The sequence below is a fragment of the Rhinolophus sinicus genome, chromosome 3 (genome assembly GCF_057876585.1).
Source record: "Rhinolophus sinicus isolate RSI-liver-muscle chromosome 3, RSI-T2T, whole genome shotgun sequence".
NCBI classification, from domain to species: Eukaryota; Metazoa; Chordata; class Mammalia; order Chiroptera; family Rhinolophidae; genus Rhinolophus; species Rhinolophus sinicus.
Window position 1 is genome coordinate 201,544,825 of NC_142503.1, and position 26,803 is coordinate 201,571,627.

Genomic DNA, 26,803 nt, shown 5'->3' on the forward strand with positions numbered 1-26,803 from the left:
AAACATTTTCAGACTGGATTTAAAAATCAGACAAAAAGACAATTACACACTGCTTACAGGAGACACCTCGACTGTATCACGGAGGACTGGATTTGAAAAGTTGGAAAAAGACCACGCAAACACCCAACATCAAATACAGCACAATTTCAAGAGGGAAATATTTAGTGACGGGGTATTTCGTGATGTTAGAAGAGTCATTTCCACCAGGATGATGAGCAATCGGGAATTCACGTCCTGATAACACAGCTTCAGAATATAATGGAAAACCGAGGAGATGCAGGAAAGCAGGCAGCGGCCACATGGGCCCTGCGTGGGATGGGGGTCCTCACCTTTCAGAAGCTGTGACAGAAGACCACTAGGGCGATCTGAAGGTGACTGACCACTTACAGAACAGCCGCGCCCACACCTGCAGGTGCATGCGTGGAGTGCACACAGCACGGTCACCAACAAGGGCAAGCAGGGTCACTAAGTGTCCTCGGGCCTCACGGAATTACACGGAAGCTGCTCAGACAAGGAAACCTTTCCAAATAAGCCATATGCTTCTAAATGTCTCCAGGGTCTACGAAGAAGTAACAACAGAAATCAGGAAATATTTTGAACTGAATGAGAATTAAAATATAACACATCAAAACTGTATGATGTAACTAAAACCCACTTAGAAAATATAGTCTTAAATGCATACGTTAGGGAAACAGAAGGACTAAAAGCAAACCTAAGCACGTGTCTCCGGAAGATGGAAAAATAGTAAATTAAACCAAAAGAAAATAGAAGGAAAGAAATAGTAGAAAGATACCAACGAAATAAAAGTGCGGGGGGGCGGGGGGTGGGGGGTGGGAGATGAGGGTAAGGGGGATCGAATATATGGTGATGAAAGGAGAACTGACTCTGGGTGATGAACACACAATGGGATTTATAGATGATGTAATACAGAATTGTACACCTGAAATCTATGTAATTTTACTAACAATTGTCACCCCAATAAATTTAATAAAAAAAAAAATAAATAAATAAAAAAAAATAAAAGTGCGGGCGCAGGTGGGGATGCTGCGGCCCCCACTTGCTGGTGGGCACACACGCGGCTGGTGGCTGAAATCCGGTGGTGCCCCCACAATGCAATAAGCACCGTTGCAGTGGCACATGACACGATGCCATTTACATGACATGTCCACAACAGGCAGACAGAAAGCGGACTGCTGGTGGCTTAGGGCTGGGGGCTTAAGGGGATGGGGCTCTTTCTCAGGTGATGAAAATGTTGTCACATTGACTGTGGTGACGGCGGCACAGCTCTGTGAATATAACTACAAACCACGGAATCGCACACTTCAGTGGGTGAACTGAATGGCACGTGAATTACATCTCAATAAAGCTCTTACTGAGAAAAAGACTAATAAAACTGGCACCCTCCGTGCAAGATGGATCAAAACAAACAGGCAAAATTACTGACATAAGACATGGAAGAGGGAATGTTACCACACCTGTCACAGACCCCAAAAGGGTCATGGGAAATATTAATAGTACCCACTACATTCGGTGTCAAGTGATAGGAACAAGTGTTTTGAAAATACAACTTACCAAAACTGAGACAAGAAACAGAAAGTCTGGATAGTTCTGCATCTACGGTAGAAACTGAACCCATACAAAAGACCCTTCTGCAAAGAAAGCTAATAGCCCAGATGGCTTCGCTCTGAACTGCCCCAAACATTTCAAGAAGGAGCAGTCCCGTTCACCCCCAGACCACACAGGGCACCTCGCTGCTGTGTGAAGGTGAGTAAGTAAGAACAACATCCTCGGCTGACCCTGGGGACAGGGGCACGTGGTTCTGGGTGAAAGAAGCTTAGACTCTAGGAGGCTACTGTGCCCTGCAAACCAGAACCGCTGTTAAGCCCCGGACGTGATGCTGCGTGAGTGGTCTGACGCCTGGGAGACAGCGTCTGAAGGCGGCTGCAGCCTGGAGCAGCCAGCCGGCTGTGCGAGTGCTCTGCGCAGACCTAGCCCTCCTGCCCAGGACTTGCACAGGCATGACAGGTCACAACTGACAGAAACCTCCAGACACGGCTTCATGGCTTAACTTAGCTAAACCCATAGACCTTCTAGCAGCTCGGCTGGACACCAGTAAATATCAGACTTAAAAGGCATCTGTGTCCAAAGCACACGTAGCACTGAGTGCATTTCACGGAGAGCTGCAGTAACCACCCTGCACCTCCGGTTCTGTGGAAAACACCCTGGCTTGGTCACCTGTCTGGCACACACGAGGTTGGCGGTGTGTGTGTGTCCAGTTACAGCCCTAGAGCTTCTGCCAATCACACCAGCCCTGGCCCAGAACGGGTCTAGAGAGCTGGTCTCTTCCCAAGCTGCTCCCAGCTGGCCCCTGCCAGAGCCCTGAGTCGACGAGGCCGGCCCCACCTGGGGGCAGCGGGGCTACTGGGGGCCTCCACACGCATTCAAAGGCTTTGGAACTCACGTGCCAGGAGGCGAGGCAGTGCCAGAACGGGGACTGCCCAGCTGGGCAGCGTGGCAGAAAGGGAGAAGGGGCAGGAGGAGAGGGGTGTTCGGGACAAGTCTGGGGACCCTGCCTGGGGCATGAGGGTGGTGGTGCCGGCAACCAGAAGCGACAGATGAGACCCTGTCACACCTGTACTTCCCCCACCACCAGGCCAGCGGGGGTGAGGCTGCTGGGCGGGGCTCCCCTCACCCTGCCATCTTGTCTTTAACAGATTTACAAGGGCAAAGTTACAGTCACACATTTACCAGTTCAAGGTGCACAGTTCAGTAGTTCTCAGCCAATGTACAGAGCTGTGCGACCAACACCATAATCTAATGCTGGCACATTTTTATCACCTCCTAAGAAACCCTGCCCTCGGCTCGCACCACCTCCCCTGCCCCGCAGCCCCTGCTCTGTGTTCTGCCTGTGGGTTCCCCTGTGCTGGACGTCTGGCAGACGGTGAGTCACCCACATGTGGCCTCTGTACCTGGCTTCCTCCGCCAGGAGCATGTTCCTGGGAAAAATCAACATCCCCCAGAGCCGAAGGTAAATGGGATGAAAGGGAGGACACGACAGGAAGACAGGCACACTGGCACAGAGGACCCCCCTGAGTCACTCAGCTGCGCCAGGAACCCTGAGCCTGAGAACACGGATGCTTTAGGCCTTCAGATGCCACACGCCCGACACAAACGGAGCTCAAGACTGGGGTACTGCACCGCTCAGCAGGCACGTGGCGGCAGAAAGGCCCCGGCACTGCCACACAAATGCTGGGGCGACCCATCTGCACCCTGGACTGCTGCCACCTACCCCCAAGGGCGTGGGCAGAAGAGAAGCTGTCCTCAGAGGTGCGCAGGTGGGTGCACAGGCATGGGAGCCCCAGAGCGGTGGGAAACAGCACGAGGAAGCAGGAGGCAGAGGGTGCAGGAGGCAGAGGGTGCAGCAGCGGAACCGACAGCCCACGACTCACCCAGGCAGGGAACAGCGCTGGGCACACACAGGAGGGGCACAGTGACCAGGCCTGGGACGAGACCTGCCTACAAGCAGCCAACTGAGGAAAGACACTGCAGAGTGGGGGCACAGCACGCACTCCGCTCTCCCCCAGGGCCAAGGGAGGACGGGCGCCCAGGATGCCCGGCGCTCATCCACACAGGTAACACAACAGGACAGATAAGGCATCACATGCCAGCACCACGCCACTGTCACCACGGAGCCCCAATACCGAACAGGACGCCGACCAAGAGCCAAGCCGAGGCCCAGTGAGAGCCCCCGAACCAAAGGATACGCGGCGTGCCCTCTGTCCGGCACACGAGGTAGAGGCAGGCGGCGATCACGTGTGCCATCTTGCGGCCGCGGGTCAGGTGCTTGCTCACGGCCATCTTGAAGAAGTTGAAGGCCGTGTCCAGGCAGTGCTGGTTCAGCTGCAGCTGGTTCCCCAGGTGATGGATGTGCCGCCGGCCTAGGACACAAAGCGAGAGGTCACCGCCGAGCCCACTGCCCACTCACGTGGCCGCCTGGCAACTTAACAGTCAGAACACAGGTTTGTCCCTTCCCTTCTACATCTTTAGGTCGCATTTTAAAAACTTCAGGTGTGGCCACGACGCAAATTTCCCTACAACTCACGTACCACGACCTCTCCTCTCCACCTTGAAATGGCATTAGATCCGGGCCTAGGCGGCTGCGGCAGCATGCTGCGTGTGCCTTTCTCGCGTCCCTGAGCTCGGGGGCCTGGGGGGCTGTGTTTAGGCCGCCAGCCTGGTGCTACTCCCGACGAGCCCCCCACGACACAAAACCCTGCAATGGGACTACATGGACACCCCTCCCGGGCTGAGTGCCCCAGGCTCTGCCCAGCCTCCTCTGTGCCACCCGGCCAGGCACGCAGCACCAGGAAGCTCCGAGGAACTGAAGTCTGCACACACCTCTTCCTGGCCACATCCATCCCAGAGCTACAGGCCAAAGACAGCGGTGACAGCAGAGTGCTGCCCGCACACGAGAGTAATCACGGCTAGAGGGCCCAGAGAGCAGAACCGAGGCCGAGAGGCCACAGTGGGACACCAGGGAGACTGTAGAGGCCACAGTGGGACACCAGGGAGACTGTGCAGAGTCGTCTCCATCACTGCCACTGATTGCCAAGCGGCCACACTGCACGGGCAGATCCCATCACAGACCCAGGCCCCCAGCGTCCTCCACACCCCAGACCGCAGGGGCCAGGAACAAAAGCAGGACCTCCGCTCCATCCACAAAAAGCTGAGTGCGCTTTCCCCTCTGACAAGGGCTGTGGCTGGGGATGCAAGGTCTGCATGGTGTCCTCGGTCACGTCTGTTTAATGGCAGGGTCCACCCACCCTGCACATGCTGCTCACAATGACCTGAAAACAACTGCTGGCCAAAGGGGGGCACCTGGGGGCAGCCCCAAAGATGGTGCACCAAAGCCATCAGAGGGGGAATGACAGTGGACAGATGCAACGCTCTGGGGGGGACAGTGGACAGATGCAATGCTCTGGGGGGGACAGTGGACAGATGCAACGCTCTGGGGGGGACAGTGGACAGATGCAATGCTCTGGGGGGGACAGTGGACAGATGCAAAGCTCTGGGGGGGACGGGACAGATGCAATGCTCTGGGGGGGACAGTGGACAGATGCAAAGCTCTGGGGGGGACAGGGGACAGATGCAATGCTCTGGGGGGGACAGTGGACAGACGCAACGCTCCGGGGGGGTGACAGTGGACAGACGCAATGTACTGGGGGGGACAGTGGACAGATGTAATGCTCCGGGGGGTACAGTGGACAGATGCAGCAACGCTCCGGGGGGGACAGTGGACAGATGCAGCAACGCTCCGGGGGGGACAATGGACAGATGCAATGCTCCGGCGGGGGAACAGTGGACAGACGCAATGCTCCGGGGGGGACAGTGGACAGACGCAATGTACTGGGGGGACAGTGGACAGATGCAATGCTCTGAGGGGGACAGTGGACAGATGCAATGCTCTGGGGGGACAGTGGACAAAACAATGCTTGGGGGCAATTTGGTCTGTTGAGAATTGGTGCTGGAACTGTGTGTCTATATTAAAAATGTAAACCTCGACCATACCTCACACGTGTATATAAACTTGTTTTAGGTGGATCACAAATCTAGATACAAAACATAAAATGATAATGCTTCTCGATAAGAACACAGGAGATGACCTTCTGACCATGGGATTGACAAGAATCTCTCAATCAAGTCATAAAAATCCTAAACGTAAAAGACTGGTATGCTGGGACTTCAAAAGTTAAGAAACCAAAAGACAACCTTAAGAAAATAAAAAGAGGGAGCACTGAGATCCTGTTCCCCGTTCAATCCTGTTCAGATTGGCTCAAACAAAATCTTATATATTATATATAAAAAAAAGAAAGAAAAAGTGAAAAGAGAAGCCATTGTCTAGGGGAGACATCAAATATGTATATGCGTCAAAGGAGTCGGATCCATTGTATGTGTGGAAGGGGCATTGACGCATCAGTGGTAAAAGGTTAAGGCCATTAAAGGACTTGTGCAAGAGACTCTAAGAAACAGGACCTCGGATCGGCCCCAAAGCTTGGGTGAAGATGGTCACGCCTCACCAGGGAAAGCCAATCACAGGCCTGAGTGCCCACACGCTGGTGAGCTAGGTGCCCGGGCAGCAGCTCCTGGCTTCTCAGGTCATTTGCTGGTGGGAGGGTAACGTGCCAGGGCTACTGAACGTGAGCGTGTGCACCTGGTGCCCAGAAATCCCACTCAGGCACATTCCTGGGAGAAGTGTCCCCCAGGACAACACGCATGAGCCACACGCCATCTACAGGACAAAGAGCTAAATCAGAGGGGCTGTATTCACACCATGACGTCCCACACAACAACACCCATGCAAAGAAGGCCATTCTTTGTGGGCCATTCCAGTTGTCTGCAGGGAAAACCAAAACAAGCCAGCCGGTCGACGACGGGGAGCGCTCCGCCCTGACCGGATGCCGCAACGCACGATGTTGAGCCCGCTCACACGGCCAGTGCACTGCATGCCCTGGGCTGCAGACCATCAGACCAAGACAGACAGACAAACAAGGGGAACAGAAACAAATCTCCCCGAGCGATGCCTCCCAAATGAAAGGGCTCATGGTGTTTCAGAGCTCTAGGGAGAAAGGGAAAACCCCACCAGGGCCCAGAGAAGAAAGAAAAAGAGACCATTCAGAGAAATGCAGATCAAAACCACAATGAGCTATCACCTCACACCTATCAGAATGTCTATCATCAATAAAACAAACAACAAGTGCTGGTGAGGATGTGGAGAAAAGGGAACCCTTGTGCTCTGCTGGTGGGATTGCAGATTGTCGCAGCCACTATGGAAAACAGTATGGAGGGTCCTCAAAAAATTAAAACTGGAACTACCTTATGACCCGTCAATTCCACTTCTGGGTATTTATCCAAAGAAATCCAAAACACTAATTCGAGAAGATAGACATACTCCTATGTTCACTGCAGCGCTAGTCACAATAGCGAAGACAGGGACACAATCAAAATGCCCATCAGCAGACGACTGGATAAAGAATAAGAGGTACATTTATACAATGGAGTATTACTCTGCCATAGAAAAGAATGAAATCTTACCATTTGTAACAGCATGGATGGACCTAGAGGACATTATGCTAAGCGAAGTAAGTCAGTGTGGGGGCAGAGCCCCAGAAAGTAGTTTCCAGGCTCTCGGCCTCACATAGACAGGTGCTGGCTCAGGTAGTAAATGGCCATCAACTGTGATTGCATGGCCATCAGCTGTGGCTAGTTGGCCGTCAGCTGTAACCAGTGAGCCATTGGCCACTAATATAACTGCTGTGGCTACGCTAGCAGAAAGAGGAGAGAAAGAAAGAATGGGGGCTAGCAAGAAGATGGTGGCTGGGCTGGGAAGCGTGGATGGCGGTTTGCGGACAGTGTGGATCCAGCCTCCAGTGAGAGTATAGTGCCGCCAGAGGGAATATAGTGGTATGACTCCCCTACCTATGGCTCCGTGGGTGTTCCTTTTTGGCCTCACCATATCCTGCGTTCTTGTATGGGGAGCGGGAGCAGAGACCCCGCAGGCCGCCCCGCACGCCCGCACGACAAATGGCGCAGCGAGCAGGGTCTCCCGCATGACAAATGGCGCAGCGAGCAGGGTCTCCCGCACGACAAATGGCGCAGCGAGCAGGGTATGGTGCCGGCCAAGGCTCTCCCAAGAGTGGTGGAGCAGTTTGTGTGTATGAACACTGAGTCTCTGGAAGACCAGGAGGAGCAGCTGCCGGAAAGCTGGACCCCCGTGGAGGGGTGGGAGGACGTGGACGGTTCTCCCACCAGCACAGGAAAAGCCATGCAGCTGCTGGAGAGATGGAGCCCCGTGGAGAGGTGGAAAGATGTGGACGGTTCCCCAACCAGCACAGGCCGGAGAAAGCGAAGGTCGTTGCGGCCCTGTGGGCTGGGAAGTTCCTGCTCAGGCAGCCCGGATGCAGGACTTGTAGTCCCAGGAGGTAACGCTTGCTGAGTCCTCCGTGGGAGATGAGGGTGAGGTCAAGGTCATCCCTCACCCCCAGGACAGCCCTAGTGAATGACTATGGACTATGGGGAATTGCCTTCTATCCCTAATTTAATGGACCGCTTGACTGTTTGTTTGGGAACTGTTGTTAGTGGAACTGGGGGATATTTGCTTTTGTCTCTTGACTGGCCGCCATTGAGAATATGTAAGCACCTTGATTGTGAGTCGCTGTTGTTCCAGCAGGGTACCCTGAGAGGCCCAGAGAGAGTGGCAGTGCCCTGAGAGCCCTGGCCGAGCCCAGGAAGTGTGGCTGTGCCCACAGAGAGTGGCAGTGCCCTGAGAGCCCTGGCTGTGTCCAGGAAGTGTGGCTGTGGCAGTGCCCTGAAAACCCTGGCTGAGTCCAGGAAGTGTGGCTGTGCCCACAGAGAGTGGCAGTGCCCTGACAGCCCTGGCTGTGTCCAGGAAGTGTGGCTGTGCCCACAGAGAGTGGCAGTGCCCTGAGAAATCCTAGCTGTGCCCGGGGAAACTAGTGGTACCCTAAGAAGTCCAGGAAGTCTGGCCGTGCCCAGAAGTACTGGTGGTGCCCTGAGAAACCCTGGCTGTGTCCGGGAAGACAGGTGGTACCCTAAGAAGTCCAGGAAGTCTGGCCGTGCCCAGAAGCACTGGTGGTGCCCTGAGAAACCCTGGCTGTGTCCGGGAAGACAGGTGGTACCCTAAGAAGTCCAGGAAGTCTGGCTGTGCCCAGAAGCACTGGTGGTGCCCTGAGAAACCCTGGCTGTGCCCAGAGAGCCTGGCTATGTCCAGGATATTGCATTCACCCCCAGGCTCCTCGCACAGGTCCCCTCGCGGAAGACGCTTGTCGCGTAGATTGTGAGGCGAGAGCCTGTAGGGGTGGAGTGTGGGGGCGGAGCCCCAGAGAGTAGTTTCCAGGCTCTCGGCCTCACATAGACAGGTGCTGGCTCAGGTAGTAAATGGCCAACTGTGATTGCATGGCCATCAGCTGTGGCTAGTTGGCCGTCAGCTGTAACCAGTGAGCCATTGGCCACTAATATAACTGCTGTGGCTACGCTAGCAGAGAGAAAGGATGGGGGCTAGCAGGAAGATGGTGGCTGGGCTGGCAAGTGTGGATGGAGGTTTGCAGACAGTGTGGATCCAGCCTCCAGTGAGAGTATAGTGCCGCCAGAGGGAATATAGTGATATGACTCCCCTACCTATGGCTCCGTGGGTGTTCCTTTTTGGCCTCACCATATCCTGCGTTCTTGTATGGGGAGCGGGAGCAGAGACCCCGCCGGACGCCCTGCACGACAAATGGCGCAGCGAGCAGGGTCTCCCGCATGACAGTCAGACAGAGAAAGACAAATACCATATGATCTCACTTATATGTGGGATCTAAAGAACAGAATAAATGAGCAAACAAAACAGAAACAGACTCATAGACACAGAGAACAAACTGATGGTTGCCAGATGGGAGTGGGGTTGGGGGGGAGGTGAGAAAGGTGAATGGATCAGGAAGTGCACCTTGGTCATCACAAAACAGTCACGGGGCGTGAAGTACAGTGTGGGGAATATAGTCAGTGATGTTGTAAAGACCTCGTAGAGTGTCAGATGCACTGCACTTATGGGGGGAATCGCTTCATAGATGAGATCAACGCCTGACCACTGCGCTGTACACCTGAAACTAACATAAAATAATACTGAATGTCAACTATAATTAAATATATATACATAGTCATGGGATGTGAAGTACAGCATAGGGAATACAGTCGATGGTATTAGAATAGCGATGTAGGGTGTCAGAGGGGTAGTAGCCTAGGGGGTGATCAGGCTGTGAGGGGTGTAGTCTAATCAGTATGCTGTTCTGTACACCTGCAAGTAATAAAAGAAGACCAGAACTCAGACTGGGCGTGACCGCTCCTGCTCAGGGCCCGGTGGACACCGGCCCCAAAGCCCCGTCAAGCGTTGCCAAGGGAGGACAAAGTCAAGTTCTAACACGCAGGCGTCCGGAGCTCCTCCCTCACGGACCCAGCCTTTAACCACAGCCTGAGTATGTTCCCAACAAAACCAGGGGCGAAAACATGAAAGGGACAGGTGTGGGCACAAGACCCGAGGGAGGGAGAGAGGCGAGCAGCTGGCAAACCCTCTCACGACACAGGCACGGCGCGGCGCCGGGCGAGCTGTCCATCTGCTCATTTTCCAGCTCCTTGTTTTCTAAGACAGACAACCAACATTTAACAAAACAGTAACAGCTGAAGCTAAATTCACGGATCTCAAGCAAACACTACAGGCTGGGGGTGGGGGCGCGACGTGCACAGGCACGGGAGGATGACAGACCAAGTCCAGGCTCTGGAGGCAAAGCTGGGGGTGACTACTGACCGTCACGTCTTTACTGTGATACTCGGAAAGCCAAACCCCCGGGCAGGCGGGCGAGGTGAAGAACACAGCGTATGAAGGAAAAAAACACAAGCCATGGTTAAATCAGCAAGGAGCAGTGAAGGTTATTTACAGATAAATATAAAACATGAAATACGAGGCAGGAAGAGCCCCCAACACGTCGGAAAAGCAGATTCCGTCTCCTAGAGAACGTCTGGAAACTGTGCCAGGACCTGCCCTCCATTATCCCCCCACCCCCACCCCTGAAAGCTACAGATAATGACAGGATATCAAGTGGCAAAAACTCACCAAGGCAAAGAAGAAAAGGGAACCCCGGCAGACAGAAGGTCAACAGAGTGTGGCCCCGGGCGGGAAACGGACGGCTCTACAGTCTGGGACTGGGCCCCACGGCCCCCACCCGGCAGACACTGGATGCTGACACCCAGGAAGACGGCCAAAGGCAGGAGGGCACCTCAGGGCAGAGGAGGGAGAGCCAGCCCCTCGCAGGCGCCGAGCCGCTGACCCCCAGGAGGGAGCCCATGAAAGGGCTGCAGAGGAAGACCCCACAAAGTGCGGGCTTCCCCAAATCGCTGTTGGGCTCCACCTCGGCCTCAGACCTGATAGATACCCTGTTCTAAGAGTCTATGAGGTCTGCTGCGATTTTCTGCTTAAACCCAGGATTATTTAAAGTTTGTTTTATTCAGATGGGTTTTCTCTCTTTATTGCTAGTTTCCAGTTTTGCTGCCATGCTCTTTACATTTTATTGGGGTCTGACGTACAACACACCACAAGGTTTGGGAACACACACATCCTCTACTGGGAATAAAGTTCTTCATCTGCAGAAGAACTTAAAGTCAGCCAGACAGAACAGGAACGTGTGTGACAGCCCCATGTGATGAGCAAGGGCGGCAGGGCAGGCTCCCACCAGGACGGACTCGTCTGCAGGCGCCAACAACAGCCTGGAACAGGCAGAACAAAACCTCACCAAACTACGGTGGCCACGGACACATCCACAGTCCCCACGGGGGTTTAACACACTGTCTGTGACAGGCAGAGCAAGTGTCGAGTCATCTCAAAAGACTGAGCTCCTACAGACCAGAGGAATCAGGCTGGGAAGAAGAGCAGCACAAACTACACCAATCAAACCCATGGGATCAAAGAAAAGAGCACAGTGCAAACTTAGAAACACATTTTGATGTGTCTGCTCTCATGTCAGTCGGCCCATGTGGGTGTCCCCTGCTGGCCGTCCCGTCCACAGCAGCAGCAGGGAGGGGACGCAGGTCCTTGAGAGCCAAGGTGACCAGCAGGCAGGTACAGACGTGGAGGCGCTCTTACATGCCGTAACGTTCCTGAGAGCGTCCTCACGGAAATGTCTGCGGTCTCGGCAGAAAGGACCCTGCCCGAGCCGACTACAGCTGACATCGTGCTAGTGGTGACAAACTGGATGTTTCCCCTGAAATCAGGAACACGGTGCTGGAGGGTCTAGCCAGGGCCGCCAGGCAAGAAAGTTAAACAAAACGCTCCTCAATTGGGAAGTCAAGTGAAGCTCTATCTGCAGATGTCATGACCTTGTATACAGAAGAAATCCTCAGGAATCCACTAGAAACTATCATAATCAGTGAGTTCTGCAAGGATACAAGCTCAACACCCAGACATCTACCATCTATTCACTGGCAACAAACAACTGAAAAATGAAATTAAGAAAGCAATTCCATTTACAACAGCATCAAAATGAATAAAACACTTAGGAATACATGTAATAAGAGAAATGTAAAACTTATACTCTGAAAACCACAAAAATTGTTGAAACAAATTAAATAAGACCCAAATCAACGGAAAGACACTCCATGTTCAGGGATGTGAAGATGGTGACACCCCAAATTGATTTATAGACTTAACACAACCCCTATCCAACCCCAGCTGGCTCTTGGCAGAAACTAAGCTGATCATAAAATTCATGTGGAAATTCAAGGGACTCAGAATAATCACCAAAATCCTGTCTAAAAACGCACAAAGCTGGAGGATTCCCGTTTCTGATTCCACACCTGCTGCGAAGCCCCAGCAGCAGCGCAGAGGACACCGAGCTAGGAGTAGAGGTGAGTGGAAACGAACCGCACACCCATGGCCGGCTGGGCCATCAATGCAGGCTCCCAACAAACGGGGCTGGGAACGCTGGGCACTCCCACGCCAGAGAGAAGGTGGGTCCTTCCTCACACCATGGGCGAAAGCTCACTCAAAGGGGGTCACAACCTAAATCCAAGGTCTAAAACCATAAAAGTCGGAAGAAAGCGTAAGCATAATCTTTGTGATTTGGATTGGACTGGCCATGTTCCTTAGTTATGACATGAAAAGCACAAAGAAATAGGTACACTGGACAGCACCAAAAAGAAAACCTTTGTGCCTCACAGTACAGCATCAAAACGTGAAGACACCCCACAGACGGGCGAACGTGTCCTTACTCACGTGATGCATGCGAGACTTGTATCTAAAATACACTACGGACTTTTACAATTCAACACTGAGGAGAAACCCGATTAAACACAGGCCTGGGATCTGAAAGACATTTCCGCGATCTGTTATAAAATACACGGTGACGGCATGCCACGTCACACTGTATCAACCTGTAGTTTCTGTGCCATCTTAACTGAGCCCAGAGACAAACAGGACCCGACCTCCCTGAGCGATCCTGGCATAGTCTCTGCAGGAGGCCCAGAGGGGTCGTGGCGACCGGGGAAAGGGGAGTGGGTCCATGTACAATTCCTCCCAGAAGGGTGTGTGCACTGGGCTTGGAGGGTGGCAAGGACGGGAGCCTGGCACCCGCCCTCGCCCAGCAGCACCGAGACGGGAAGTACCGTTCTGCAGGGTCTGTGCTCTCGACTCTTTTCCCAGGTTCACGTGGAAGCCGCCGCCCAAGGATGGGGTTTTGCCAGCACCTAGAAACACAAATCAGACCAATTAGCCACACGTGGCGGAGCACTCTGGCACATCAGGTGCTACTGGGGCAGACAGCCGAGCTGGAGCTCAGCCCTGCCCCTCGGGAATGAGCGCCGTCTCCCCGTGGGGACTGGCACGAGCCTGCGGCCCCCTCCCAGCAGAGCACGGTGCGGGGACGGGGACAGTGCCTGGAGATGGCTGTTGTCACACGAGGTGTTGCTGCCCTAACAGGTCACCACAGACTCAGTGTCTTCAAGAAGCTAGCCATGGAGGGTAGGAAGGAGCAGAGCCGGCAGTGCGCCCTCGCCTGCCAGCTGGGGCGGGCCAGGCGACACGCTGGGGCCTGAAGCCCCACGGCAGCTGCGAGCTCTGCTGGGTGACACTGGGAGGCATCTCCCACCCATCTGGTGGTGCTGGCTTTTTTAAACTTCAGGATTTTGGGATTCGAAATCTTTTAGACAAAGGCACAGTCACTCAGTCACCTGACCAGGTCAGCCACCAGGCCTGTTTGTTTCCAGCACCCCCAAGTCTAATGTTAGAAAAGAAATAGCCCCATTGTTCTAATTAAATGGAGATGTTCTGAACAAATTAGAATGATCCTGCGTTAGAAGACAATGACGTGACATAAAGTTTTCAGGAACTAAGACAGAGGTGGCCTTCCTCCAGCCTCATCTCCCTGCGTAGACACTGACGGACAGGCGCCGAAGAGGCTCCACTGATTCAAGTGGAGGCCGAGGGCTCAGTGAGATCTCCTGGCTCCTCCACCCCCACAAGGCGCAAAACCCAGAGGTGGCGCCCTCTGCCCTCCTGCTCCCCTGCACTGTCCACCCCCAAACATGCCCCCCACTCCCAGGACCTGCACGGCCGTTTTCTGGGCGTCCTTCCCAGTCTCCCCGCCGCCAGGTGGCCCTACATGGAGCTGCTCCGGCTCCATCTGCTCTGGGAGCCTCCTGCTGAGGCCTGCTCCCCCTGCACACTCACACACCCACACACACGCACCCGTGTACATGCAGGGCACCCTCACACACGCACACACATGCACAATGTCACCTGTGCACATACGTGCACACTCACGTCTGCACAGGCACACGTGCACACGCGCATGCACACACACACCTGCCCCACGGCCCCGAGCTCCCTGTGCGTGGCCTCAGTGCATCACGTGCTTCCAGGAGAAACCAGGATCTCCTTGCATGCCCCTTCCGCAGACTAAGTTCTCTGTAGCAAGGACGGTGCCTCACTGGGTCCTGCCAGCTGGGGGTGCGGTGGGTGGGGATGGGGAGTCAAAACCTGCTTGCAGAACTGATCTGTATGTTTACTTGACAAGCGCCACCCACTGGGGTTTGGTCACAACAGATAAAACCTGGAAGGCAGGCGGGATGGTACGAAAGTGCGTATTCAGCAAATTTCAGCAGCCATGGGCTTGAGCATTACATCTGACCAACACCACCAGCACATGGTGTTCTTGCCCTTCAGATGCCCTTCAGACCAGTCCCTCTACTTCCGAAAACATTTGCTATTTTCTATAACAAGATCCTGTAACAAAAAACATAAGCTGGAACTCACAGGCAGAAGGCAGCGTTCCATACGGCCAGGCCAAGGTCGCCCCCTGGTGGGCAGCAGGGGAAGGTCCTGCAACTCCCCTGGGATCCCAGCCAGGCCCCACCAGCTGTGGCTCTCAGAGCAAGAAGGTGCAAAGGCCTGACGCTCACGACTGGAGGGGCCTGTCGTGCGCTCAGCCACTCTGAGCACACGACAACACCAGCAGCACCAGGACCCCAGACCAAAAGAGAAAGGAGAGACCAGGCAGGGCCGAGGGGCCTCAGCACCCCAGAAAGAAGAGCCTCGCACGGTGCCACACTCCGTTTCATTCACGGGTTCCTTCAAGATGGGTAAGCAAAACCTTCAATCACTTTGTACTATTTCATTAAAGCGCAGCGTTTCTGTTGCAGTGAAACTCCTTTTAAGGGGAGACACTCACACAAGGTCCCAGCATGAAAGAGGAATTCAGTGTCCGGCAGCCTGAGCTCGCACGTGGACCAAAGCATCCAAAGACACTCGAGAAGCCAGGTGAGTCGCAGGCACTAAGGACGGGCCGGACACGCAGCCCTTGCCACTGATGAATGAACAGCTAAGCAGAGGCAGCAACCTGAACCTCCCCCGAGGCAGCTACCAAAGCCTGCTTTGCAGGGTTAACATTCCCTTGATGGAAACCACGCAGCAAGGCGCCTGGTGGGCGAAAAAAGCAGCAAATGACATCTTACAAACAGTCCTCTCTCACCCAAGAGACTCCAGGACAGACCAGCCAGGGGCTCTGAGAGGCCACCAGGTAGAAAGAGAGACGCAGAACCTTCCAACTCTGGGACACCAGGCCCCTGCTCAGACGCCCAGCTGCTGGGCGGGCTGTGGCCAGACAGCACCTGTGGGAGGGGTGCATGCCTCCTTCAGGGCAGAGGGATGGCCCCAGCAAGCAGCAGCAGGCTGCAGGCAGCAAACCTGTCACTGAATTACGGGGTGGGCATCCATCACCAACGTGCCGACAGCACTTCACACTGGGACCGCTCGCACTAGGAGATGCTGTCCTTGTGGAAACCCTGGGAGGCGCTGCCCAGGAGGAGCCGCGTCGCTCGCTGCGGGAGCTCTCTCGGCCTCCAGGCTGCCTCATCACCCGCACAGGGGACAGACACCCAGGGGAAGCATGCTGTCCTGAGGCCCTCAGTGTCTGTGACAGGACGCTGCGGCACACAGAGCCTACCCTGCACGCCCTGCTGGGAAGCCCTGCTCTGCCCCTGCAGTCCCGGGCACACACAGGCGAGCCCTTCCCCAGGAGCGGCAGGAGCTTCCTCAGGACCTGCTGAGGCCCCACGCTCTACCCCACCCCGCTTTGCCCATCTGGCCTGGCTGGGCGCCTGTATCCTCACGCACCCATCCTTCTGGGCTGGTGGTCTCTCCCTTGCCCATGCCAACCCCTCACTAGCTGAGGCATTTGGCCTGGATTTCCCCGCACCGCCTGTCACCACCGCTCAGTGAGGAGTTGTTTGTGTGTCCAGTCCTGGACTCACACTCTGCTGGTCAGGGAACATCTTCCAGGGAATGGGCGGGAGTGGGGGGGCGGTGGTCGCTCGGAAAGGCCTGGACAACGGAGCTCTGGGGTGGTTTCCAGGAGCCCCATCGGGAGCCTGGGTGGCAAGGCCTCTGGCCACACGGCCTGATGACTAATGTGCATATTCTGGAGTAAACCACTGAGCTAAATGTCCACGCTCAGTTCTCAAAGAACAAGCAGGACCAATTAGGAAAGCAGTGGCCTTGGGACCCAGAAAAGGGCAACTAGGAGGGAAGCTCAGCTTTCAGATGGGGTTGGCGTGAAGGAAGAGCTCAGAAGGGCCACTGGGCACACACCCCTGTGCCAGGGAGTTGGTTCAGTGCCATGGCCGCTGGAAGGGAGGGGAGGCCAGGCATCTGGGAGAACCCCACCGGGCAGATGGAGAACTCCTGGCGCAGGAGACACCCCCCCTCATTACCCGGCGCTCACAAGGCCGTGTGCCTGACCGCTGTGCATGGGCGGGAGCACATCTCTCACGTCCAGGACTCTCTGGGAGTCCATCTCCTCTGCACCCAGCTTCCTGTCTGCCCAGAGAGGACAGGCGCTGTCATCAGGTCCAGGGGTGCGCTCAGCACAATGTATCAGCCACTCCAGTTACCTGTTCTTACTGTGGTTGTTACTCTCCCCAACAGGCATCAAAGTCTTGAATGACTCTAGAGGAAAAGTTTGATGATGTGTGACAAAGCCCCAAACACAGTGCCGGGGAGCGCTACTCCAGCAGTCTCAGGAAGTAGCCCTTGGGAAGTCACCCAGGAAGAACACAAAGACGTGTGTAGAGCTCAGAGAGGATGGGGAGGAAGACCGAGAGAGAAAAATCAATGCAACCCAAAGCCAGTTCTTTGAAAAGAGCAATAAAATTTATAAACTTCTGGCAAGAGAAACAATAAGAACACACAAAACACCAATAGTAGAAAGGAAAGAGGGACATCACTACAGACCCTGCAGGCATCAAAAGGATAAGAGAATAGTACCAACAATTCTCTGTACAAAAATTTAACAACCTCAATCAAACGGACCAAATCCTCAAAACCACAAACTCACCCAAGGTGAAGGAGATAATCTAAACTATAACTATAACCTACAACTACTAAAGAAACGAAATCTGTAGTTAAATATCTTCTGAACAAGAAACCTCCAGGCCCAGATGGCTACACTGGAGAATTCCACCAAACATTCAAGGAACCTAACACAAGTTCCATACAATCTCTTCCAGAAAACAGATGAGAAGGGAATATTACCCAACTCATTCCATGAGGCCCATGACCTTGATATCAAAACCAGACAATGACATTACAAGAAAACTACAGACCAATATCCAACATGAATAGAAACATAAAACTCTTCAACATTAGCACATCTAATCCAGCAACCCATACCCAGAATAACACCCAGGACCAAGTGAGTTTTACCCCAAACGCAAGGCATGTTCAATATTCAAAAATCAGCCATATTGGCGTATTAAAGAAAAAAACATGATTTATCAGTTGATACAGGAAAAGCATACGACAAAATTCAACACCCATTCGTGATAAAAACTCAACAAACTAGGAGTAGAAAGGGAACATCCTCAACTTGATAAACACTAGGTACCAAAAACCTACAGCTAACATTACATTGATTGGGAAGAGACTGAATGCTTTTCCCTGATTGAGAAGAAGGAAGGCATGTCTGCTCTAAGGCAAGAAAGAGAAATAAAAGGAAAAAAATAAAACAGCCCCTATTTATTGAGAGCATGAGTGTCTACATAGAAAATCCCAAGGAATCTATTTTAAAAACTCCTAGAACTAAAAAGTTTAGCAAGGTCACAGGAAACAGGCCAACAACAGAAATCAACCATATTTCTATATATTAACAATGGATAACCAAAAACTAAACATTTAAAAAACATCATTTACAATACTTCTGTTTGGATCTTGGGCATACATCTACAAAGTTGTACAGGAGCTATATGCTGAAAACTACACAACGCTGATGAAAGACAGCAAAGAAAGCCTAAACGTGTGGAGAGACATGCTGTGTTCACGGACTGGAAGACACGATATAGTAAAAATGTCAAATCACCCCAAATTTATCAAGAGCTTTAATGCGACTCCAATCAAAACCCCAGTAACATTTTTTGGTAAATATACACAAACTTATTCTAAAATTGAATGGGCAGGGAAGGGAACTACCACAGCTAAAACAATTTTGAAAACGAAGAGCAAAGTTGGAGGACTCACACAACACGTGATTCCAAGACTGACGATAAATGTACAGTACACTAGACAGTGTGGTGTAGACAAAGGATGTCACTGGGACCAAGGGAACAGAGGAGAGGGCCCAGAAACAGACCCACAAGCACGGCTAGTGACCTCTGCCAAAGGAGGAAAGGCAATTCGAAAACAGGCAGTCTCATGACAAATGGTGCTGGAACAACTGGACAGGACATCCACCTGCAAATAAGGAGCCTCCACTACACACATCACGCTGATATAAAACTTAAACTCAAAATAGTCATAGATCTAAAGGTAAAACAAAAAAATAAAACTTTTAGAAGAAAAATATGGCAACCTAGAGTCAGAAGATTTCTTGGACATGCACAAAAAGTACCATCTACGAAAGAAAAAAAATCGATAAACTGGACTGTATCAAAATGTAAAACTTTTAGTCAAAATGTTCACTTCTGCTCTGTCAACTGCATATCCAACCAAGGACTTGCCACGAAAATATTTCAAGAACGCTCAAAACTCAACAGTAAGAAAACTAACAACCTCAATAAAAAAGGAACAAAAGCCTTGAACAGGCCTTTCAGCAGAGGATCAGGGGAGACCAATAAGCCCTGGAGAGGCCGCTTATCACCGACAGGCACTAGAGGGACGATGCAAATGCGCAGCGCGCGAGGCGCCACCGCACAGCTATTGGAACCTTCCGAGTGCAAACCCTGCCAACACCCAGCGCTGGTGAAGACGGAGCGCGGCTGCCGAGCGCGGACGGCACGGCCACCGACACCAGCTCCACCGTCGCGGGAAACTCAAACTCCGCTCGCCCACTCCTGGGAGCCACCCCCGAGAAAGGAAAGCGTGCGTCCGCATCAAGAGCTTCACACGCCGTTTCCGGAGGCGCCAGCAACCGCCCCAAGCTGCCACCAGCCGGAACCGGTCAACAAGTCGGGTCCGCGCACGGGGGCCGCCGCTCGGGCCGGCTCAGCAGCGGCAGCGCCGCGGGGGCACCTCAGAGGCCGGGACGGAGGGAGAGACGCGCGCCCCGCGAGGTGGCGAACGGCCTGGTCCCACGTAGTGGACACTCAACAGCACAAGTGGGGACGGGGCGCAGCTCCGCGGCCGCCGGGGACGTGGGGAGGCGGCTCTTGGCGGCGGGTCCCCGGGTGGAAATGTGGACCCGTTCACGGGACGTAAGCGAAGGCGACCGGCGTCCCCGGACCAGCCGCAGCCGCCTCACGTCGCTCCCCCGGCTGCAGAGGGGCTTCCGAACCCCGCCCCGCCCCGGGACCCACCGTCCAGCGACACGAACTGGCCCACGGCCGACGAGCCGCCGCCGCTGTTCTCCACGAACTGCACCTCGGACACGATGATGTTGTCCTCGAGCACCGAGCCGCAGCCGGTGCACACGGCGTCGCCGCGCGCCGCGTCCAGCTCGATGTCCGTCCCGCCGCAGCCGCGGCACACGCGGCCCGTCATGCCGGCGGCTCGCGGGACCGGCTCCGCCGCTCCGGCCCGCTCTGCCCGCTCTGTCCGCCTCGGCGGCCGGCGCGCCGCCGCGTCCGCGCCCAGACTCTCGCGAGGCCGCCGCCGCCGCCGCGCCCGCCGATTCGCAGCGGCAGATTCGCCGCGAGCGCCGGGGCTCCGTCTCCTGCAACGGCCGCGCCTGCGAGACGGAGACGGGCACCCAGGCCGCGACGGGGAAGTGACGGCTCGAACCCGCGACTCCGAGCCCCGGCAGGGCCACCGAGCCTCGGAACCACACACCAGCAGGCCTCGTCGGCAGCGCGAGAACTTCCGGAGGCGGGGCGGGGCTCTGTTTGGTGGGCGGGGCCTGAGGGGCGGGTCCGACTGTGGTGGGCGGTGCCTTGGGTGGTAAACTCGCCTGGAACCGGACCTGGATCTGTGAGCGGGGCTATGGGCGGGGCCCCGGGTGGGGTCTGAAAAGCGGAGCTCAGGGACTGGGCGACGCAGGTCGAGGGTGGAGACCGGGCCCGGGGACCGCCCGCCCCTCCCTCGGGGCGGGCATATTGTGCCCCACAGCTCACCTGTCTCTGGGACCTGTGCCTGACCTGCCCGGACATCCCCATGAGCGCCCCTCCCCCTGTTGTCTGTCCCCCCAGGACTCCCGCCACCTGTGGTTACCCACGCGAGCCCTCAAGCATCTGCAGGTGCCATTCACAGTCGCCCCAACACCCATGGGAATAACCCTAAAAGGAAATGTGCATGACTACATTTTTGAAAAACTAAACCTTAACTGTAGGACGTGACAGGAGCTCAAACTAACTCAGAAAACGCTCCATTCTGATTTGGAAGCAAAGATGTAAAATACACATACTCTTCACTAGTCAGGTTGTAAAGTCGATTTAATCCCAATCACATGTCACTGAGATTTTCAAATACAGTAACTTGATAAACTGATCCTAAAGTCACTTGGAAGAGATAATCCACAAGAATAGTCAAGAAAATTCTAAAAGAAAAAAGAAAACTCAGGGAGAGGAAAATTATCTTCTGTATATTACACCAAATTACAGCCATTAAAACTCTGTAGTATTTGTACGGGGACAAACAGGCAAATGGAATAAAAGCAGGAGTCGGAAAACAAGCCCAACGGAAAACCACGTGTATGGAAATTTAGGGACCTCAAATCACTGAGGAAAAGGTAGGCTCTTCAGTGATGCTGGGATTTCCATTTAGAGAAGGAAAAGGGTAAACCGAATCCCAACCTCATACTGTCCTAACAATGAATTCCAGGTGATGTTAGAGCTAAGAGTAAAAACAAAACTGCAAGACCACTTGAATCACGCTCAGGAGGCCACACCTGCGGAGGCCACGCCAGAGGCAGCGGCTGACAACTGGGCCCCCTCCTCATGTGCAGCCTGCATCCTCACCTGCACTGCGGGGTGGAGCGAGTGGTGCAGCAAGGGGTCAGTGCCCTGAGGGTCGTCAGTGCCCTGAGGGTCATGATAGCACACAGCCACCCAAGAGGCCAAAGCTGAAGACCTCTGCTTTGAAAACCCAAACTAGAGTTGAACCAGTGGCTCAGGTGGTTGGAGTGCTGTGCTCCTAACACTGAGGTCACTGGTTTGAGTCCCACACAGGCCAGTGAGCTGCGCCCTCTACAGCTAAGATTGTGAACAACAGCTCTCCCTGGAGCTGGGCTGCCTGCCCTGGGCTTGAACCAGAGCAGGGGAGGAAGAAGAAAGGGGGGAAATATATATTTAAAAGAAAGAAAAGCCCAAACTAGTGCCTTTTCTTTCTAATTTTTTCATAAAAATATTTTAAGACTTAAAAGTGCAGAGAAAATAGTAAAAGGCTGAGGAACAATCACTCAGCCACACCAATGCTTAGCAGCTTCCCATGTTTGCTACCTGGCTCATCTCTCTTACTTCACAGATGTCCAAAATTGTTGTGAAATTTCCATAGTCCCATAGTCTGACATTGCTCCATATTTTGAACAACCGTTTTTGGTATATTGATTATCAATTGCTGGGTAACAAGTTACTCCAAATGTAGCAGCTCAAAACAACAAACCATCATGTCACAGCTTCTGTGGGTCAGGGTCTGGGACAGGCTTAGCCCGGTGGCTCTAGTTTGGGGTGTCCCCAGAGGCCTCAGTCCTCTGAAGACTCTGGGAGGTCCACTTCTAAGCTCCCGCATGTAGCTGTTCCTGGGGCCTGAGCTCCTCCCGGAGGGGCCCTCTCCATGTGGCTGTTTGCATGTCCTCCCAGCATGGCAGCCGGCGTCCCCTCGGCCAGTGTGACCAGAGCTGGTGGGACAGCCCTGCAAGACTTGATGACTGCCCGCGTCAGGCCAGCCCACACTCGGGGGGTGGGGGGGAGTGAGCCCACCCCTGGAGGGAGGAGGACTTGGGAACACCCACACACCTTACCCTGCCTGACAAATGCACACGTGCTGGACGGCCATCCACGGCCCTGGGGGCTCAGATGGCAGAGGGCCGCCGCAGGCTTCTGAGAGAGGGGCCACCATGAGGAGAGAGACTCGGGCATGGAGGACCCTGAGAGTGTCACTCACCATGCAGCGGAGGAAATGTCCAAGCACAGACTGGGCAGACAGAAATCAGGCCACCCCCAGACGTCAGTTGCCAGGAGAGAACGCAGTGGGCGGCTAGGATGTCCCTCCGCTCTGTCATCTGGACACAGAAAGGAGGTGAGGCTGTCCCTGGTTGCAGCAGGACCCTGGCCAGCTGAGGCCCCCGAGTGGCAGCAGTGAGCTTCCAGCTTCTGCAGGGCAGGTCAGCACCCCTGAGCAGTGCGGGCGTGATCCAAGGGCTGGACATTGGCCTCCTTGCAGGTGGGGACAGTGTGACAGGGCATGGGGAGCTTGTCGGGTGTCCTGGAGTGTGTGGGGGGTGCTGCCTTCAGGAGTGGGGGCGCCAGTCGGGGCAGCTGGGGTGGCCAACAGGAGTGGCCTGCACTGTGGGCACCCGGGCACCCAGTATGGGATTGGAGGTTGGTGGTCATTATCTTTTGGGCACTTTCAAGACCTCACTCCACTGTCTTCTTGCTTCCAGTGTTTCTGTTGAAAATGTGCTTCATATCTTTTTGTTGCACTTTGAAGATAATGTACCATTTTTCCATGGATGCTTTTTAAATTTCTACTTCCAGCAGTTTTGCTAGGATGTTCCTAGCTGATTTTCTTTTATTTATGCTAATTCAATTCATACAGCTTCCTGAATCTGTGGCTTGTTGTCTTTCGTCAGTGTTTTAAAATTCTCAGCCGGTATTGTTCACATATTGTGTCTGCACTCTGTCCCCCACGCCTCTCTCTCTGGGGCTTCACGTGCACCTGTGTCAGGTTCTTACTCCATCCCCAACACCTCATGCTCCGTATTTCTACTGCTCTCCTCTCCACGCATCCATCGGGGGGTTTCTATCCACTGCTCTGCATTTCACTAGTCCTCTCTCTGTCGTGTGCAATCTGCTTTTCAAGCCATCTATGCAGTTAATTTCTGTCATTTTTATATTTCAGTTCTAGAATTTCCATAGGATTCTTTTTCTTTAGTTTCAATTCTCTGATGAAATTCTCTCTTTTTCATTTATGTCTTGAACACATTGCTCACATTTTAAGGTTCCTTCTAACAATGGCAATGTCTGGTGACGCGTGGATTTGTGTCTATTGCTTCTTCTGGGTTTACCGTGATCCTGTGTCCTGGCACAGCTGGGGATCTTGGCTATGTGGTGGTCACTGTCAAGAAAACGGGGAGGCTCTGGCGGTGTTCTGTTGTTCAGAATTTCTTTTTCCTTCTGTCCATCCAGTGGGGTTGGGCCCACTCATGGATGCCGCCAGGCTTTGGGAGGCCCTGCCTTCCTGCGTCCAGGGCATTGCCCTTCAGGGTCAAGCCAAAGTCTGGGGTGTTCCCAGGGACCCTTCTGGGCAAGTCTTGAACCCCAACATTTGTGACATTCTGATATCTCTGTTTAGCTTTTCCCTCTCACCTTTCACTTAGGTCTTTTAAAAGTCCTCCCAATAACGCTTTCGTGATTTTGTTTTAACTGCTTTATTGAGGCCTAACTGCACATACTGAAATGCATGATTTGTTAAGTTCCCCTTTTAATTTCTTCTTGGACCCAAGGGTTATTCGATAAATTTGATAAGTATTTACACCCATGAAACCATCACCATATCAAGACAATAACCTAAATGTTTCCTTCTGTCCCTTTCTCATCCATGTCCCTGATATTGGTCGTTTTTGTCTTCCGTCTCTTTTTGTCCTGATCGGCCTAGAGGTTTATCAATTTTACGGACCACATTTTGTTTATTGATTTTCTTTATTGCATTTGTTTTCCATTTCATTGATTTCCACTCTGATTTTTATTATAATCCTTCCTTCTGCTTACTTGGGGTTTGATTTTTTTTCCCCTTCTTATTTTGTAAGGTGGACAATGTCATGTGAGGGTGAATCTCGCTCATTTGCAGTGTCTGGAAGTTTCCTGGGCAACATGTTGTGTCTGTGTGACTCCACTGTATAACTGAACTAGGTCCTCCCGTCCCCCATGGTTCCAAATCCCAGACACACTCGCCCGTTTGGTGTGTGCGTCTGTTTTATGTTCTGTTCTGCATATTGGTCCAGAATTTTCTTTTTCCTGGGGGACGGGCAGTCTCTGAACCTCAGCTGGTTTTCACTCCTCTCTCCTCCTCCTCCCCCAAACCCAGTCAGTCCCCAGGTCACCTGGGCCGCTGGCCCCACGGCTCTCACCCACTTCTTTCCTCCCCACCTGCAGCGCCAGCCAGGCCAGCACCCAGCCAGTGTGTCCAGGACACCTGCGGCCTTTGTACCTGCGACCAGGCTTCCCTGTCTTGTGTCCAGCACCCGACACAAATCTTTGAAGAATACTATTTGCTCCAAACTGTGCCTCCCCCCGCCTCCCGCTGCATTGGATCCCACACAAAGCCGGCATTTGGGGCCCCTCCATCAGCCCCACTTTACTTCTTTGACTTAAGATGTAATGTTGCTTTCAGATTACCAAAATCATTTTTGCTAATTGTAAACATGAGAAAAATAAAGAAAACGGGAAACCATTCCTACGGTCATCTGACCAGTGCCGAGGCTGAACACTGGTGCTGCCGGCACTGGGGTCCGCTGTTATGACTTATCCGTGAGCGTCCCTTGTGGGCTTCTGTGTCAGCGACTTGCTGCTTTCCTCTTTCATTCAGCATCTAACTCATGCACTGGCTCATTGTGACACTGTTCCCATTGTAAGAAACACAGAGAAGTATTAAATGAAACACAAAGGTGCCCCTTGTTCTCAGGACCCAGAGCGGGCTGGTCAGTGTGGGGGCGCCTCCTCGTGCATTCTTCCCGACCCAGGCCACTGTCCTTGGGCCGTCTGTCCTGACTTTCATAACACACGGAAGCACATTCCCATGCTGGGAACGTCCCATGCTGACATTTTACTGGCAAACGTGTTCCACGTGTCTGATCCGTCAGCTTCTCTGCTGTGAGACTTGCCTTTCCCTATGCTTTGCTATTTGAAGTGTCACTCATACCTGTTCCTGCGTCCCTGTTGACATCTCTGGTTTCACCTGCAGGACCCACTGCTGGGCAGAGGGCTGCTCCAGGTCCCAGCGCCACGGTGCCATGCCTGAGCCTCACCAGCACTAAGAATACCCAAGTGGACACCAGCCTGAGTAAACTGAGATGCAGGGTATTCTCCTGACCCAGGCCCACGGTCAGTCTATGCCAAGGAGACAGGGAAATGCTATGGTTCCTGATACTGGTGACAATGAACAAGCAGTCATGTACTTACTTCTTCTGTGTGTTACTCCTCGCACCATCTCCCCGGGGACTTTGGTGCCCTCTTACAGATTTGCATAATTTTGTTTGATGGTAGTGATGGTACCCTAAGCAGACAGCATCCTTACATAGACACCTCAGTTTGTTGCAGGGCGCAGGTGGGCTGGGGGGCCCTTTGTTCACTTGGTCTTTCCAGGACTAGGCAAACCCCAGCCAGATGGGTGAGTAGCCTGACGGCTGCAATGCAATGTGACTCCGAAAGCCTGTGGCATTTTCCTGTATTTTGTTACACAACTTATACATATGCATTGCTGAGAAAATAAGACATAGAGGTAATTGAAAAAAAAGAAACTAAGTCAACCAAATTCCCACCACAGAGACAACTTCTTAACACAGAGAGCATTTCTAATCTTTCCATCTTTTTCCCTGGACTTGAGTGTAGATGTTTTACATGCCTTACCCACTACACGTAAATATGCACTTTACATGTACATGCATTTACACACGTTTTGTTAACCAAATAGGATCATATGGTATGTTCTCTTTGTAGCCAGATCTCAACTTGCTATTTCCCACAGCTGGGTGGCTGTGCTATGGCTGCCTGACCCACACCCGCTCAGCCTTCGGAGCTCATTCTGGGCATGTGCTGCTCCTACCGTCTGTGGGGACGTCTGTGCACTGACACCACTGCCCACCGAGTGCCAACACTGGGATCCTGGTGTTCAGTCCCCAGCAATCTGATGGGCAACTGAGGCAGCCCTGTAGGTGGGGCCCCACCCTCACGAGCTCAGCCCACTCATCACCACCTAGGCCTGTGCCCTGCCCTGCGCACACCCAGTGCTCCTGTCCACGTGCTGGAGGCTGGCATGTACCCAGCGTATCAGCCCTTGGCCCCCCACATATGTCCCAGACCCTTTTCTGCCGTTTGCCTTGTAACTTTGCTGGTGGTGGCTTTT

At 53.4% G+C, this 26,803-nt stretch overlaps 1 protein-coding gene across 3 annotated transcripts in view; it reads right to left on the reverse strand.

The window, feature by feature from the left end:
• The window catches only part of BRF1 (BRF1 general transcription factor IIIB subunit), a 52,098-nt gene extending 31,705 nt beyond the window's left edge, over positions 1–20,393 (reverse strand). Inside the window, exons 1-3 of one of the 3 annotated variants that reach the window (XM_088797588.1) lie at positions 19,885–20,393; positions 13,207–13,287; positions 3,765–3,938 (exon numbers count right to left, since the gene is read on the reverse strand). In XM_088797588.1, coding sequence (XP_088653714.1) covers positions 3,765–3,938; positions 13,207–13,287; positions 19,885–20,068 — 439 coding nt within the window. In that variant the 5' untranslated portion in view covers positions 20,069–20,393. Of the gene's footprint in view, positions 1–3,764; positions 3,939–10,357; positions 10,557–13,206; positions 13,288–19,884 lie in introns of those variants that run through there. The other 2 variants (XM_088797587.1, XM_074326764.2) reach the window with 2 other exon arrangements.
• Positions 20,394–26,803: the final 6,410 nt, after the last annotated feature.